This window comes from Choloepus didactylus, chromosome 13, assembly GCF_015220235.1.
Source record: "Choloepus didactylus isolate mChoDid1 chromosome 13, mChoDid1.pri, whole genome shotgun sequence".
In the NCBI taxonomy this organism is placed as follows: domain Eukaryota; kingdom Metazoa; phylum Chordata; class Mammalia; order Pilosa; family Megalonychidae; genus Choloepus; species Choloepus didactylus.
The window spans coordinates 41,787,171-41,805,079 of NC_051319.1; the positions used below are offsets into that span (position 1 = coordinate 41,787,171).

At 33.1% G+C, this 17,909-nt stretch overlaps 1 protein-coding gene across 17 annotated transcripts in view; it reads left to right on the plus strand.

Annotated features, from left to right (window-relative positions):
• The window catches only part of PPIP5K2 (diphosphoinositol pentakisphosphate kinase 2), a 128,038-nt gene that overhangs the window by 76,464 nt on the left and 33,665 nt on the right, over positions 1-17,909 (plus strand). For all 17 annotated transcript variants that reach the window (XR_005211490.1, XM_037802261.1, XM_037802260.1 and 14 more), the window contains 6 exons: positions 764-905; positions 1,674-1,897; positions 6,674-6,801; positions 8,024-8,138; positions 16,055-16,162; positions 16,254-16,370. Coding sequence is in view for 16 of the 17 variants with exons in the window: in XM_037802261.1 (XP_037658189.1) it covers positions 764-905; positions 1,674-1,897; positions 6,674-6,801; positions 8,024-8,138; positions 16,055-16,162; positions 16,254-16,370 (834 nt within the window). In the remaining variant the exon portion in view is untranslated. The remainder of the gene's footprint in view (positions 1-763; positions 906-1,673; positions 1,898-6,673; positions 6,802-8,023; positions 8,139-16,054; positions 16,163-16,253; positions 16,371-17,909) is intronic.

Genomic DNA, 17,909 nt, shown 5'->3' on the forward strand with positions numbered 1-17,909 from the left:
GAAATGTAGGAGTTCTTTGTCCAAGATATTTACTTGCCTTTTGTGGTAAGATTGGTCAAAACTAACTAATTCATCATAATCAGAAGTAGAATTCCACTCTCCCCTTTTTATATTTGTAGAAACCTATTTGGCGGGGTTAACTACTTGTCCAGTTAAGTGTCAGAACTGTAACTTGGAACCATGTTATCTTTTTCTTAGTCCATGTCCAAGTTCATTGATGACTTTTGTTGACTTGGATTAAAAAAAAAAAAAAAAAATCTATGCCCATCACAAGGGCAGAATAGTATAGGGGTTGAGAGCATCAGCTCTGTAGCCAGGTTACCTGAGTTTGATTCCCATTCCTTCACATTCGAATTGTTATGAGTTGTTTAACCTGAGTTAAATGACCTCATCTGGAAAAAGTTGATATTAGTAGTTTTAGGGTTATTATGTGTAAATATATGTGAAATGGTAGAACCATGCTGTATTTGCACATATTAAGTGAGTTAGCAAATTGACATCATATCCCATGGTTAAGTAGAGCATGCTTGCTAAATGTCTTTATGAATAATCTAATCATAGCTGAGTTTTAGTATTGTTTTAAAATGAAATTCACAGCTATTTACTTCCTGCTTTATCTTATTGGTATATTTTGGGGATCATCTTAATTTGTCATAAGGAATTATTCTCCAGTTATTAGAAATTTGGGGTTGTAGCATATTATTCTCTTGGACAATTAATTAGGCATAACCATATACAAAATATATACTTTACTCATTTGCAGCTTACTCCATCTGGAAGTATTTCTCTTATCAAATCAATGCATTTAATTAAAAATCCTGTGAAGACTTGTGACAAAGTTTACTCCTTGATTCAAAGTTTGACTTCTCAAATCAGACATCGAATGGAAGATCCCAAATCATCAGGTAAATATTTTGTTTTTCTTAGAGCATAAAACAAATAAAAGTTACTACTAAATAATAATCACAAGTCCTATTTTATGAAATTAAGCCTCTCTGTTGAGGGCTAGGTATAGTATGAGTTTATATGTATCCATCAAAAAAAAAAAATAATAGCTAAGTCATAGTAGCTTTTATCCATGACCACATGAAAGAAAAAAAATATTCTCATTTGAACATCCAATTATGTAGCATTGCCATGTAGTTAAACAGCAAATAGCAGTACAAGAAGAAGGAGCAAGCAACAGGAAGGTGGTCTGCTCTCTGGCTCTAAGATTCGCTTGGTTAATAACTTGGTCAACTTTGGCATCTTGGGTTTCTTACCAGTGAAAGTGGATCATTTGAACTGTTGCATTTCTAAGGTTCCTTTCAGCTTAAGATAGTTCGCCTATTCTGTTAGTTAAGTGAATCTGATAAAATGACAGCATTTTAAGATTCAGAATTGAAAATATATTAGCTTAAGAGTTTTATTACAATCATTGTTCTTTTTCTTCTTCTTATTATTAAAGGCTGTAATATATGGAAAGGGCTTTTATAAACCCAATTCGTAACCCAAGTATTTGTACCTTTTTCCAAGTCTATAAAAAGATGTGCTTGCTAACAGTATTTGCATACGGTAACAATTCCTAACTTACAATTTTATGTTTTAAAAAGCTTTTAATTATCAGCATTTTAATAAATATGTATTAATCAGATTTTTCAGTTGAATATACTAAAAATATTATGTTGTTTTAGACATTCAGCTTTACCATAGCGAGACATTAGAGCTTATGCTACGTAGATGGTCCAAGTTGGAAAAGGACTTTAAAACAAAGAATGGAAGATACGACATTAGTAAAATCCCTGACATATATGACTGTATAAAATATGATGTCCAGCATAATGGTTCCTTGAAATTAGAAAACACAATGGAATTATATAGACTTTCAAAGGCATTAGCAGATATTGTTATTCCTCAGGTAAGCAATTCTTAAGAATCGCTTTTCTTTTATTGTGTTGTATAAATAAATACTTTTAAAATGTTTATCTGTGAGTAATGCTAAATAATGCACCTCTTTTAAAGAGGAAAGTAAGTAATCATAAATATATATATTTAATTTTTTGTTTATTACATTAAATAACATTAAGTTATTTGGTTTACCAATAGTTTGATTGTTGAGATTTTTTTTTAATTTAAGAATTGATACCCTGAAAGAATAATATACTAACAAATAAAACAACTGAAAACAATATGGAATAAATCACTTAATAAAAATCTGTTGGGTACCATAATGCCCTGTGTTATAAAATGTGGTGGAGTGGGGGGTAACAATTATTGTGGCCCTATATAAAAAGTTTTGCAAGTCTTTCCACTTTATGTGAAAGTATTTAAAAAATGACCTTTAGAGGTCAAGATATAAGTAGTTATTCTTTTGGAGGCACTGTCTTTTATTACAGGAGAATCAAATAAAAGTGTAATAAGAATTAAAGAACTGAAAATGCAGTGAAACAGAGAATCAGTTTGATAATAAAGAGGCAAGTAACAAAACAATCTGGTGTCAGGGATATGTTCAAAGAAAAAGTTCCAGATGCCGTTCTTTCAACTTAATTAGTAAAAGATGATTTGAATATTGTAAAACAGAGATTGGAGTGAATCAGACATTCTAACTGGGGACCACAGTAAAAAAGCAAGTAAAAGTGAAATACATGAAGTTAATGATTTGAACAAAAGTAGCCTTGTTTGTAAATACCCATATATAAATATGGTTAAAATAATGACAGTGTTCCTTTCTTAAAATTCACAGACTTTGACAAACTGGGAATTCAGACAATGGATAACCTACCTATAAGTATTTGTGTCCATGTTATAGATTAGTTTTATTCATTAGCATGTCAGAGCAATTATGTATCTGTTTGATCAGATATAAAATATAGAGAGTTTTAGGACTATTTTACGAAGTATTGAATTGCAAACATGAATCCTTTTTAAAAGGGAGTATAAAAATATCTGACTTCAAGAATATGTCTTTAAATGGACTTCACTTTAAGAAATATTGACTTATAAAACAAGGTCTTATTCTCTGACAGTTTGTTTCATTCATCAAATGAAAAAGAAACGTTTTATTCTGCAAAGGGGAGGCTTTATTTTGCAGAATAAAAAGTTTTATTTTTATAAGAAGTATTTTAATATTAAAATCAAAGTGAAAACATACAACTCAGTTTAGCTACATGGTATTGATCATTAAGCTATTGCCAATTTGATTAGAATTCAGTAAGTGAAATTATTGAATCAGCATCCATCTTTGTTATGAAATCCAAGATATAGAATTCATTAAAATGTTTCCTATTAAAGATTCTGAGAAGGACGGTTATAGTTAATTCAGGCAAACAGAGTTTGCATTTGGAAACATAAATAAGACTCACTTTTTAATTGACTTGGATTGCTTTGACATTAGTCCAGTCTCAGAGTGTCTTAGTTGTACTTATTCTTACAATGAAGATTATTTAAAGGTATACGTTTTAGTAAGTCAGCTGTAAATATAAACTCCTTTTAAAAATTTTGATGGCTTTGTGCATTTTTTATTGTAGGCTTTCAGTAGCACCTACTCAGTGACTAAACAGATAACAGAAAATGCTTTGATTATTAGCATAGATATGTTGTGTCATGACATGGTTTATTTAGTCTCACACCTCCACTTTCTCAGTATATATACTAAATGTTTTAGAATTGGAAGTGGAAAGTTGGTTTTTAAGAGTTGGACTCAAAAGAATATTCAAGAATTAGTGTATTGGGGTTTTGGGTGATAATTTCTTGTACTTACCCTGTGTATGTATTTTCGGGTACATTGTTTTTATAGCTGAAGAAATTTTACTTTCTCCTTTTAACTTAAATAATTCTAATAAATTTTTTAAAGTATCAGAATTAGAAGAAGCACTAAATGTTCGTATGATTAGGCAAGATGTGAGCTCATGTGTCTTTTAAAGTATTCCTAATTTCTATTACAAGGATTCTCTTTTCATGAAATTAGGTTAGCTTTTTTCAGAAATACGAGAACTTATTTGAAGACGCTTCCAAATTATTTTTCTTCAATAAATAATTTATCTTTCAAATATTGAGATTATTCAGACAAATTATGCCCAAGCTTCCAGGAACCAAAGACCCTTTTTTGGTAAATTTATAATTAACTTTAAAAGCTGGGATCTTTTTATGTGCTTTCCTATAGTTCTGAGATTACATTATTAATTGAGTAGAGAGGAGACAACAGTTTTTGGTTTGACGGTCCTTATTGTGGCAGACACTTGGAATCTCTTCTTTTTTTAATGGGATATTGAATTCAGTTCAGTAAATACTATCTTTGTTAATTTAGTCTTGATAAACCCAAAGTCTTGGACAAAATGGAGGCATTTTCAATTTTTGAAAATATAACTAAAAATTATAAATGTAGCAATAATTTGTAATGAAAAGTAATTTATAATGGAAAAAATGAAAAATTTGCATACACAGATCTCAAGTGAATAAAGAATAATATTTCATACTTACAGGCTTGGTGACTCAATCAAATAAGGTAAATTTTTAGCTTATTAGAAAATACTAATTTAGATTAACACGGTATAATGCATCTGTGCAAGAAAAATGTTTATACGTTCTTTTGTTGTTGAGAGGGTTGATATGCTTGTAAAAAATCAGTTTCTACTCTTACCATTGAATTAGTTCTTTATTATATCTGTGCTTATTTGAATTATGTAATTCCAATCATATCTAAGCTTAGTTATTGTAACAGTTAAACTAATTTTAACTATGATAGATATTTATGCTGCAGTAGAATCAACAGTTTACTTTTGAATTAAATTCAACCTTCAGAAAATTGGGGCCATGGTTTTAAAATGATGCTTTAAAATAGCCACGATTATATTTTAAGTGAACATCTGAAGACTGAATTTGTTATTACTATTCTCTTAACTGAGATGGAACACATTTATTGAAGACAGTTGCTTTGGTTATATATAGATTATGAAATGCAGAAGATTCTGTATAGTAGTATTTGCCACATTAAGTCTAATAACACTACTTGAATGTCACTACAATGAAAACCTTTTAATAGCCCCATTAGCTATTTTAATCATTTCTATTTATGGCAGAAATATTGTAAATATATATGAGAACTTGTATATCTAGCAATTATTTGGTCCTGGTTCATGGTGGCAGATGAGCGGAATATGTCACTGTGAAGGTAAATGTTTCTTTAGTACAAAAGCAATACATGTTTATTGTAAAACTAGAAAGTGGCCAAAAAATCATTATAATATTACCAGTTCGAGATAAACACTGTTGATGTTTTAGAATATTCTTCAAGGCCTTTTTCCTTAAATTCATGCACTATATGTAACAAATGCATTCTTTATAAAAATGGAATCAGGAAGAGCATGCTATTTTACAACCTTAATTTCTCCTTCACTTAGCATCAAGAGCTTCTCTCCATGTCCATAAAGCTGTATATGTATCATTATTCCTAATGACTGAATATATGTATAAATGTTTAATTTCTATTTGGCAATCTGAATTCTTTTCATTTTTTCCCCTTTCTTTACACATACATCTTTTTATGCACTCCAGTCTATTCTGTAGCTCCAGAAAGTTTTTACCAGTTTTCATTCAGACCAGCAATAAATGAAAATATCTGATTTCTCACACCTTGCTAATAACAAATTTTGTTTCCCTGGTTTTTCTTTAATCCTGACATTTTGCTTCTGTTTACACATACATCCACAATGACCTATATATTCCTTTTACACACCTAATACCAACTTGCTCTAACTGGGAAAGTAAGCTTTAGTTTAAGTTTAATAGTCCTAAGAAGTTACATTTTCATGAGTCTTCCTTCTGTAATCAGAATTTTTTTAGGCAGTTTTGACATCTATTAGTCATACTAATGTTTTTGCCATCTGAATCTTTATAGGGAGCCTGATACCAAGAAGTAGCTTTAAATTCAGGTATCCCAAAATGAACTTGGAGAGAGAGGCTGTGCCTGTTTCTTCTCTCCCATCTTTCCTCCTCTTCCCCTACTTTTTGCCTTCCCCCTCTCTCCCTATCTAACATATACATCATGGATTTTTCTTTCCTCATATTAGGTTATTTTTAGAAACTGTAATTATTTTTACAATTACTTTGTTTTCTTGACCTTCAAATTGGAATAATTATTATGAATTTTATTAATTCAGTGATTATAGTCATCTTGGAACTTGATAATTTCATGGCATCTTTGCTCACCGCTAGTTGAGTCTTTAAAAATATTGGCCAAAGGCTTTTGAAGCCATTTTAACCTTTTTAATCTTTGACATTCAGATATACAACAATCTAATGGTTTTAATTTAAATATCTTCTCATATGTTTATTGACTTTTCTGTGCCTTTGTGTTTGTAGCCTATAGTGGATCTTTTAGTTTAGTTTAGTTTAGTTTTGGGGGCCTTTAAAACCTTCTGATTGAGTTGAACTAGTATCCACAAAGATTGTATTCACCCTCCCTTCTTCAGAAATTACTTGCTTTTTCAGTTCCGCTACAAAATCCTTCCAATTATACATAATAATTTTGGGAATGGTATATTTGCAGTTGGAGAACTGCAAACTAGGAGTTGTCTAATGTTCAGAAAAGGCTAAACAAATGTTTGTCTCACTATAATTCTCTTAATTCAGTGATGCAATTTTAGATATCTCTGTCATTGTGTCCTTTTTCTAATATCATGTATTTTCTGCTCAGGAATATGGTATAACTAAAGCTGAAAAGCTGGAAATTGCCAAAGGATACTGTACACCTCTAGTTAGAAAAATTCGCTCAGACCTTCAGAGGACACAAGATGATGACACTGTAAATAAACTCCATCCTGTGTAAGAAACTATGCTGTTATTTAAATCTATAGACATCTATTTTTGCATACTTCAAATCTAAATTGCTTTTTTAATATTCTTATAAAGAAGTCAGGAATATCATTTGGCACACTGGGGAAATAAAGATTACCCTAGGAATTCCTATTAGTTAACTTCCAACTAAGGTTCTTTTTGGTTCTAAATTGGAGCAATACTGAGGTGAAAGGGGCAAAGGAATTATGTACCTTCATCTGTATTCAATTCAATAGCCTAAAAACCTGCAAGTTTCTTTAGGGCTGTGTTCTGGTTTGCTAACACTGCCAGATTGCAAAACACCAGAAATGGATTGGCTTTTATAAAGAGAATATTTTTGTTTACACAGTTACAGTGTGTAAATATCCAAAGTAATGCATCAGCAATCGCGTACCTTCACTGGATGATAGCCAATGGCGTCCGGAAAACCTCCATTCGCTGGGAAGGCACTCGGCTGGCGTCTGTTCCAAGTTCTCATTTCAAAATGGCTTTCTCCCGGGACGTTCCTCTCTAGGCCAGCTCCTCTTCAAAATGTCACTCTCAGTTGCTCTTGGAGTATTTGTCATCTCTTAGCTTCTCCAGAGCAAGAGTCTACTTTCAACAGCTGCCTCCAAAATGTCTCTGTAAACTGCAGTTCCTCTCTCAGCTCCTGTTCATTCTTCCGAGTGTCCCTCTTGGCTGTAGCGAGCTTGCTCCTTCTATCTGAGCTTTTATAGGGCTCCAGTGAACTAATCAAGGTCCAGGCTGAATGGGCGGGGCCACGCCTCCATGGAAATTATCTAATCCGAGTTATCACCTACAGTTGGGTAGGTCACATCTCCATGGAAACACTCAAAGTATTACAATCTAATCAACACTAATTCAGCCCACACAAGATTACATCAAAGATAATGGCATTTTGGGGGACATGATATATTCAAACAGGTACAGGCTGTGACCTCTGTCACTTACGAATAGAGGAGCTAAAATGATGTATTTACAGTGACCTTGACTAATACTAAGTCTGTTCTTTGACTAATTTCAGAATTCCCAGCTAGTTCTAGTTAGTCTCATTTTAGAGAAATACCTACTAAGGTAATTCCTTTTATGATTGGAAGAGTGATAGATTTACTTACTGTGATCTTTTATTTCTGGTAGGAATAAATTCCATTTTACAAAATAATTTTAATACTTAATAAGTTTTAACTATATGGTTATGTTTTAACTTTAGGTATTCCAGAGGAGTCCTTTCCCCTGAACGTCATGTCCGTACGAGGTTGTATTTCACCAGTGAAAGTCATGTACATTCTTTACTATCAATTCTTCGCTATGGTGCCTTATGTGATGTAAGTAGAATAAGTTATTCCAATCTTACTGACAAATATAACCCCTTGAATTTGTAATCAAATCACCCTGATACTTATCACCATGAAATTTTAATAATTCATTAGTAAGTTTTGCCATTTAACATCATTTATCAAGGATCTACTATATACAAAGCATATTGCTGGATGCTGGGGATAAAGACCTGTTTTATTCCCTTCAGAGAAGATCCACTTAAATAATAATGTAAAGTATTTTAGGTGTTATCATAGGCTGGTGTCAGTGAGACAAAGAGAAGCTGATAAATTTGAGTTCTTAGGTGGTAAAATTGACAAGACTTAGTGTTTGGTTGAGCATTTTGCCTGTTATCTACTGTTATATAATGGACTACCCAAAACTTATTAGCTTAAAACAATCAAATCATTATATTTTTGTCTCTCACAGTTCAGAGGGGTGACTGGGATCAGTTAGTCAGTTTTCATTTAGGGTCTCTTATGAGGTTGCAGTCAGACAGTAGCTGGAGATCAAATCATTGCGGAAGTTTCCTCTTATATCTGGTGCTTGATTCTCCCTATCAGCCTGGACCTCAACTGGGGTTGTCAACTAGAACATCTACATGTGGCCTCTTTATGTGATCTGCTTCCCAACAAGATGGCAGTTGAATTCCAACAATGAACTTCCTAAGAGAAAAATATACAAGTGTATGGCATTATTGTGACCTGGTTTCTTAAGTCACATAGCTTCCCTTCTACTGAGCTCTATTGGTTGAGGCAGTAATAAAGGTCCAGCCAGTTTCAAAGAGGGAGGAAACAGACACACACTACCAGATGGATGGAGTGTCGTGTCACACTGTAAGGAGAGTATGTGAGATTGGATGTACTGTGGTGGCTGTCTTTGGAAAATACAATCTACCACAATAATCCCATTGGCCACAATTCATATTTCTCTCACATCCAATTTTTAATTAACACCTTATCCAATACCTGGTCCCTCCACTCCCCCACTCTTAACCCTATTACAGTGTGTAGTTTGAAATTTGGGATCTTATCATCTAAATCAGGTTCAGATGTGGATGAGGCTCCTTGGGTACAGCTCCTTAAGTGCTGTGTAGAGCACTCAAATTGAAATGCTCAAGAACACTTCTTGAATGATGAAGAGCAGTCCGTCTCAATCCGGGGACCCATGAACTAAAGCAACTAGTTATCTGCTCCTCACGCCCGACATAAAATGGTGGACAGGTATAGGATAACCAGTTTTAAAGAGGGGAAACAAGTTACACAGCAGCCACCCTTCCATAGCAGTTTTGAAATCTACCCAGGTACATGTTGCCAGTTCCAGTTCCTTACCTAGGAATCCTTCATTCTGCCAAGAATTTGTTTACAATGGCTTTTGACTTCATACCTTGGGTTCTTTGTTGCTTCCTCTGGGTCCTCCTCATTTTTCCATAAAAAGTAGTCCATGTTTGCGGCTGAATACTTTTTTCAACTTTGTTCCTGTTCAGACAAGTTTTGGGATCCAAAGTTCTGTTTATTTTCAGTCCAAATGGTGTAGTTAAAAACAAAAACAAACAAACAAAAACTTGTGGGCTGTGTATCAATTTTTAATTTACTCCATTAGACAAAATCACACCCACAAATTTTTTAAGCATAAGATCTTTTTTTTTTTACTCTCTGTGAAACTGCCGAGAGACAATACTCTTAAGATCCCTAGAATCCCTGTTTAACAGTGAGCATCTGTGAGACATGCTCAGGAGAGCCTTTGAAAGTCTTGTCTCTTTGAAATGGTCTGTGAGAAACCTTCTTAAATCTTTCTGAGGTCTTAACAAAAGGTTTTACATTCACAGTGGTCTAAAGGTGAAGCTATGCTTTCCTGACAGGTCCCTGTATTTGTTCTCTGCCTAGAAGCCACTATTTAATTATAGCCTTCTTTGTTCTCTGTAGAGGTAGGGAATGAGAATTTTACTATGCTCCTTTATAATTAACAGTTTGCCATTTAGCTTATCTGCCTTTTCTTGTATTTTATCACAGGCAGTGAGAAGCCCACAACACCTTCAAGTATTCTTTCTGGAAATCTCCGTAGCTAGCTCTTTGAGTTTAGTAGGTACTTTTTCTATATTTTCCACTTGTCTACAGGTTATAGTATTTCCACTCTTTCTCCCACTTCATAGCAAGGGTTCTTTTCTCTCTGGCTTCTAAAAACTTTTTTCTTTTCTGTTAGCCCCCACCAACAACCTCCTCAAGGGTGGTTAGGCTTTCAGTAACACTGTTCTTTTGAAGCCCTTTAGGTTTTCACCAACATATACCTTGAAGCCCTTCTAGTGCTACAGATGTGGAGAGTGAAGAAGAAAAAAATAGTAATTTCCCCATATTGCTAACTCAGGTAATATGGTAAATAATCATACCATTACTGACATAAGTAACATTTAGGGAAGAACAGATATACAAAGGGAAGTAATGAGTTTAGCTTTAGGCAGGTTGAGTTTGAGGGGCCTATAGGACAGTCAAATAGAGATGTCTAGAACATAGTTTCACATGTGAGGATAAAGATTTGAGCTAGAAATATTGATTTGGGAAATGAACATATAAATGATAGCTGAGGCAGTGGCAGTTGATGAGATTCCTAGCGAGTTTGTATTTGAAAAGATGAAAAAACTCATTTGAGGGCTTGACAGAGGAAGTGAAATGTGCCAAGACTGAGAAGTTTTTATTTTATTTTTTATTTAAAAATTGCCAAAATTTACCATCTTTACCTACCAAGCAGTAACTCCTCATTACTCCCTCCCCTCATTCTCTGGTGTTCCGATTTGCTAATGCTGCCCTTTTGCAAAACATCAGAAATGGATTGGCTTTTATAAAGCGGGTTTATTTGGTTATACAGTTACAGTCTTAAGGCCATAAAATGAACAAGGTAACACATCAACAATCAGGTACTTCACTGGAGGATGGCCAATAGCATCTGGAAAACCTCTGTTAGCTCAGATGCCATGTGGCTGGCTGGCGTCTGCTCCAGAGTTCTGGTTTCAAAATGGCTTTCTCCCAGGATGTTCCTCTCTAGGCTCAGCTCCTCAAAAATGTCACCCTTAGTTGCTTTCAGCTCTCTGTGCTTTCTTCAGAGTATCCCTCGTGGCTGTAGCAAGCCTCTGGGCTTGTGTGCCTCTTTTTAAAATACTCCAATAAATCAATCAAGACCCACCCTGAATGGGTGGAGCCACACCTCTATAGAAACTATCCAGTCAGAGTCATCACCTACAGTTGAGTAGATCACATCTCCATGGAAACAGTCAATCAACAGTTCCCAATACAATCAACACTAATACGTCTGCCCCTGCAAGATCCCATCAAAGAACATGTTGTTTTAGGGGACATAATGCATCCAAACTGGCACACCTGGTAAGCTCTAGTCTATTTTCTGTCTCAGCAAATTTGCTATTTTTAGGTATTTAATATAAGTGAAATCATGCAGTATTTGTCCTTAGTGGCTTGCTTATTTTACTCACTTTAATGTTTTCAGAGTTTATCCGTGTTGCATGTCTCAGAACTTCATTCCTATATACAGCTAAATAATATCCCATGTGTATATGTATGATATTTTGTTTATACATTCATAAGTTGATGGACATGGGCTCTTTCTACCTTTTGGCTATTATGAGCTGTAAATATTAGTGTATAACTATCTGTTTGAGTCCCTGTTTTCAATTTCTTTTTATATATACCTAGCAGTGGAATTGCTGAGTCATGTGGTAATTCTATATTTAAGTTTTTGAGGAGCCACTATATTGCTACAGTGGCTGTACCATTTTACTTTCCCACCAACAGTGCATGAGGGTTCCAATTTATTTGGAATATTTATATATATATAATGTTTATTTGGAATAAATTCTAACACTTATTTTCCATTTTTAAAATAATAGCCATCCTTGTGGGTATAAAGTGGCTTCTCATTGTTTTGATTTGCATTTTTCTAATGTTTAATGATGTTGAGCATCTTTTCATATCCTTATTGGTCATTTGTATATACTGTTTGGAAAAATTTCTGTTCAAGTCCTGGTCCGTTTTTTAATTGGGTTGTTTGTCTTTTTGTTGTTGAGTTATAAGAGTTCTTTATACATTCTGAAATCAAGCCTTTAGCAGATATATGATTTGCAATGATCTTCCCTCATTTTGTAGGTTGTTTTTTCACTTTCTTGATAATGTCCTTTGCACAAAAGTTTTTAATTTTGATGAAGTCAAATTTATCTATTATTTCTTTTGTTGCCTGTGCTTTTGGTGTCACTTCTAAGAATCCATATCTGGGGTCATGGAAATGTGCCCCTATGTTTTCTGAGTTTTATGGTTTTAGAACTTACATTTTGGTCCTTGATCCATGTTGAGTTTACTTTTGTATATGGTGTGATGTATGGGTCCATCTTAATTCTTTCACATCCATTTTCCCAGCACCATTTTTGAAAAGACTATTCTTTTCCCATTGCATATACTTGGCACCCTTGTTGAAAAAAATTGGCCATAGATGTGTGAAGCTATTTCTGGACTTTTAGTTCTATTCCATTGGTTTATATGTCTGTCTTTATGCCAGTACCACACTGTTTTGATTATTGTAGCTATATAGGAAGTTTCAAAGTCAAGGGAGTGTAGGTCCTCCAATTTTGTTCTTCTTTTTTCAAAATTGTTTTTTGCTATTTGGGGCCCCTTGTAATTCCATAAGAATTTGAGCATCAGTTTTTCCATTCTGAAAAAAGGCTGCTGGAATTTTGATAGAAATCACATTGAATCTATAGATTGCTTTGGGTAGTATTGACACTTTATTGTTAACTCCTCCAATCCATGAACATGGGATGTCTTGCCATTTTTTCAGTTTTTCCTTAATTTCTTTCAGCAGTGTTTTGTAGTTTTTAGCGTACAAATCTTTCATGCCCTTGGTTAAATTTGTTCCTAGACATTTTATTCTTTGAGATGCTATTGAAAATGGAGTTGTTTTCTTAATTTTCTCTTCAGACTTTTCATTGCTAGTATATGGAAACACAATTGAATTTTGTGTGTTAATCTTGTACTCCTCAATTTAACTGAATTTTTTTATCAGTTATGGTAGTTTCCCAAAGGATTTTTCATGTAGATGAACACGTCATCTATAAATAGAGATAGTTTTACTGATTCCTTTCCAATTTGGATACCTTCTGTTTTCTTTTTCTTGCCTAATTACTCTGACTAGAACTTCTAGAACAATATTAAATAGCTGTGGTGAAAGTAGACATCCTTGTCTTGTTCCTGATCTTAGAGGGAAAGTTTCAATCTTTCATCTTCTTTTTCTGTGTGTATGTTAGTATACAGATTTATGCACGCACATGCACACACACACACACACACACACACACACACACACCAAATCATATATTAAAGAAAACCAATTTAATTTTATCTTTAAGTACTTTTTAAATAAAGGGTGGTGAAATCTATAACAAAGAATTGGTATACGTCTCTAGATTCCTAATCTATCATATTACTGGGCTTCAATGAGTAATTAGCAGAGTTACCTTAAGACTATTTCAATGTTCTGTTCCCATCAAATTTTCTAATCCATATGTTTTTTTCTCTCTTGTTTTGGTTTCTTCTTTGCCACATTAAGAAAGAGAAAAATGATATCCCTTGTATACATATGTGGATTAGTGGGGCTTTAATAAATGATATAGTGAATTGAAACAATGCCTCTTAGTTTATTAGGCAAGGGCTTATATCTCTAGTAGTAATGGTGAAGTTGCTTTTGTGGAGGAAAGATGCATTCTTTTATATGATCCTATTTTTGCTCACCTTTGCACCTGTTTAGGAGATGAAAAGAGCATTAGGAATACAGGAACCAGTGGAAGGTCTGTGACTGGATCAGAGTAGTGAGTGATGGACCAAGTAGCAACAAATAAGGTTGGAGAGTATGGGCCTTGAGTTCTCAGGGAATTGAGAAATCAAATAAGTTTTTAGCTGAGAAACAAGTTGCTTTGGATGCTTTGTGGAAAATAGATGAATGTGAGTAGATATGAGGAAACCAGCTAGAAAGATATTACAGTAGTCTGAAGGAGAGATAATATAATGTAATAGGGTGGAGGCTGCAGAGCTAGAGCTTTGGGGCGTATATTGAGTTCTAAAACATAATAGTTGAACAACTCCATTCTTTTAAAAATATGTGCTTCCAGGATAAAAAGTAATTACAAGTAATTATTAAAGAGAGAATTAAAGTCTACCAGAATGGTGCCCTTTTTTTTCTAAAATTTTTTAATCCCTTTATTTGGGCTATAATTGAGTACCTAGCAGATATTAACCTTTTGAGAATAAATAATACATGTGAAACTTTGTTCATTCCTTTCAAGTTGAAATTTTTTTTTTCAGTGTGGACTGGTAAAATGCAACTCTCCATAATAGATTGTTTAACAAGTTAATTAAGGATATAAGAAGGTAAACAACATTTTCAAGAGATTTATTTAGTAGTCTAAACATCTTATGTTTAAAAACAAATGATTTTTAAGGACTTACATATTAATTATATTCAGGAATATGGTACTCAAGATCATTTAATTTTATCTATTCATTAGAGCAGACTAGCAAAATTTGTAATTGCAATGCTGAATTGATATTAAATGGTGTTCTTATTTATAATCTAGTATGCCAAAGTATAATACATCTGATTACCTACTGAAAAATTTTAATATTTATTTTAAAACTCACCATTTACAGTAATTTTCATGTCGTAAAACTCAGTAATTCTTTGCTAATTTATGTTTTCCCTTCTCAGTTTTGTAAAAATTACACTCTTTGTACACATCCCTTACCCAAACACATGCACACACGTACACACACACACACAGATACAGATACAAGTTTTACTCTGGAGTATTGCTTAGGTTGGGAGTAGCTGCTCTGATTACTTGGTCAGAGGATTTAGAAGTGTAAATACCCATTTGTTGAAAAGAAGGTAAGAATATATGTGATTACACAAATTATGTGATGTTGATTTAGATTTATTCTTCCAAAAATTTAAAGAGAGGAAGTTATCATGTCTAAATGTAAAAAGAAGATCTCTGCTAAATTTTTTGACAAGTTAATCAGCATATGGTCTTGTAAGCTTGGGCTTTTGCATATCAAATTTTATTTTTTAAAACAAGGCACTTTGTATACTATAGTCTAAAATATTGTGTACTCCTACTGTAAATAAAAATTGTTGGCTGCTTTTATATATTTGGAAAGAAAGTTATCTCTGAAATTCAAAAGCTCTGTTGACAGTTGACTGTAGACTTTGTACTTTGAGTTGTTTTTCCAGATAGAATTTTCTACTTTGAACCTTGTAGTGCATGTTCTCTAAGATCCCTTTCAATTCTGATGCTCTATGAGTATGTTTAAAGACCAATGATTCTATAAATGAAGGGGGAGGAAGAGTAGAAGATAGTGAGATCATAGAATCTACATATACCTCCTCTTGCTGATTTTTAAGTATTACTGCAGTGTAATGAGAGGTATTTAATAATAGGCATGTATTGTATATACAGACTGTATCATGGTGAAAAAAAAAATAGTACTACTTTTATAGGTAGGTTTCTGAGTATATGAAGCATGACATTATTCTTAAGTACTTTGGGACTTAAAAGGTTAAAAACTGTTCCTTACAACTCAGAATTCAGTAGTATCAAATTTCAAGAGATTATTATTATTATTATTATTATTAATCACTAGAGTCACTAATACTACTGGTAAGATATTTTAAAAATAATTTACTTAATCAGGCCTAAATAACATACTGAAAGTTTTACATATAGTGGAGTTCTTTTGAAGGATTATATATATAAACATTCACATTATTTGTGTGATATCACTCAGGATTAGACAAACTATCATAATAAAAAACAAAATGACTTTAGTGTAAGGAAGTATGAAAAAATACTCATCTTATACCTTTTGTTCAGGAATCAAAGGATGAACAGTGGAAACGAGCTATGGATTATTTAAATGTTGTCAATGAACTCAACTATATGACTCAGATTGTTATCATGCTTTATGAGGATCCTAACAAGGTAACAGAGTTCTTGGTTTATGTTTATTCCCAGTGATAAATAAATAGCTCAGAGTTCCATAGTCTTAAAATTTTCTGTCATATTTTTTTAGGATCTTTCCTCAGAGGAACGCTTTCATGTTGAATTACACTTTAGTCCAGGAGCCAAAGGATGTGAAGAAGATAAAAATTTACCATCTGGCTATGGATATAGACCAGCTTCCAGAGAGGTAATGTAAATTAAACACTGAGCACTTGCTTATTACAGTTCTAGATTTTCCTGTGCTTTTGGAAGCATTTTCTATTATATACTATAAATATCATATATTTACTATAAATATAATTTCACCCCAACTACTAAATAGGAATTGTTTGAAAGATTTCAGATACGATTTGTGTATACAGCATCTTTATTTCTATAGGAATATATCTATGGAACTTGCCTTTTATTTAGCATGTTTTGGATTTTAAGCCCAATGTTTATAAAGGATAACTATGGTTTTTGTTTTGTTTTGTTTTTGTTCTTTTATTGAGGACTGTTACATTCTAAACACCTTACTAAGCACTTGGCATGAATTACTGCATTTTAATCTTCACAATAACCTTATGAAGTTAGGTACATACTCCTTTTTAAAACTTTTTAACTAAGTTATAGTACATATTAATAAAAGTTCCTAAATTGTAAGTGTATAGCTTAATGAAATATCACAGAATGGATACAATTGTGAAACAACCGTCGAGGTCATGGATAGAACATTATCATTATTCCAGAAGCCCCAATTGTGCCTCCTTCCAATTACCGCCTTCCTATCTTCTCCCCAAAGGTGCATACAATCATGACTTCTAGCACCGTAGATTGATTTTGTCTATTTTTTTAACTTTATTGAATAAAATCACAAAATCTGTGCTTCTCTTTTTTGTTGTTGTTTTCTTTTTGTTGTTGTTTTCTTTTTGTTCTTGTTGTTGGAGAATGGATTTGGCTTCTTTCATTCATTATGTTTGTGAGATTCATCCATTCTGCATTCTCATGGAGGATTCAGTTAAACAAATAAAAGCACAATGTGTTTATCCATTCTACTTTGATGATCTTTTGATTTGTTTCCAATTTGGAACTATTAAAATGAATGTTTTTATGAAGATTCTTGTATAGGTCTTTTGTGCCCATATATTCACATACATACACATCTCTTTTGAATATGCATCTAGGAGTAAAATTGCTAGGCCATAGGGTATGCATATGTTTAGCTTTAGAAGATACTGCCAAATAGTTTTCCAAATCCTCGTCAGCACTTGGTATCAGTGGTTTTAATGTTAGTCATTTGGGTAGGTATGTAGTGATATTTCATTGTAGTTTAAATTTGCATTCTCCCCATGGCCAATGAGGATTAGCACCTTCTCATGTTTATTGGCCATTTGGATATGATATTTTATAAATTGTCAGTTCAAATCTTTTGCCCATTTAATAAAAATTGCTTGTCTATCTTTTTCTTATTGATTTATAGGAGTTCTTTATGAATTCTGGGTTCAGTTTCTTTGGCATTTGTTTTAAAGTATCTTTTTTCTTTCTACCCTATAACTTGCCTTTTCATTCTCAGTGATATTTTTTGATTAATAGAAATGTTTAGTGTTTATGCAGTCCAAATCATCAGTCTTTTCCTTTCTGGTTAGTGCTTTAGTGCCCTGTTTTAAAAATCTTTGCATATCGAAGTCATGGAGATAGTCTCCTCTAACATCTTTTAGAATTTTAGCTGTTTGTCTCTCTTTGCCTT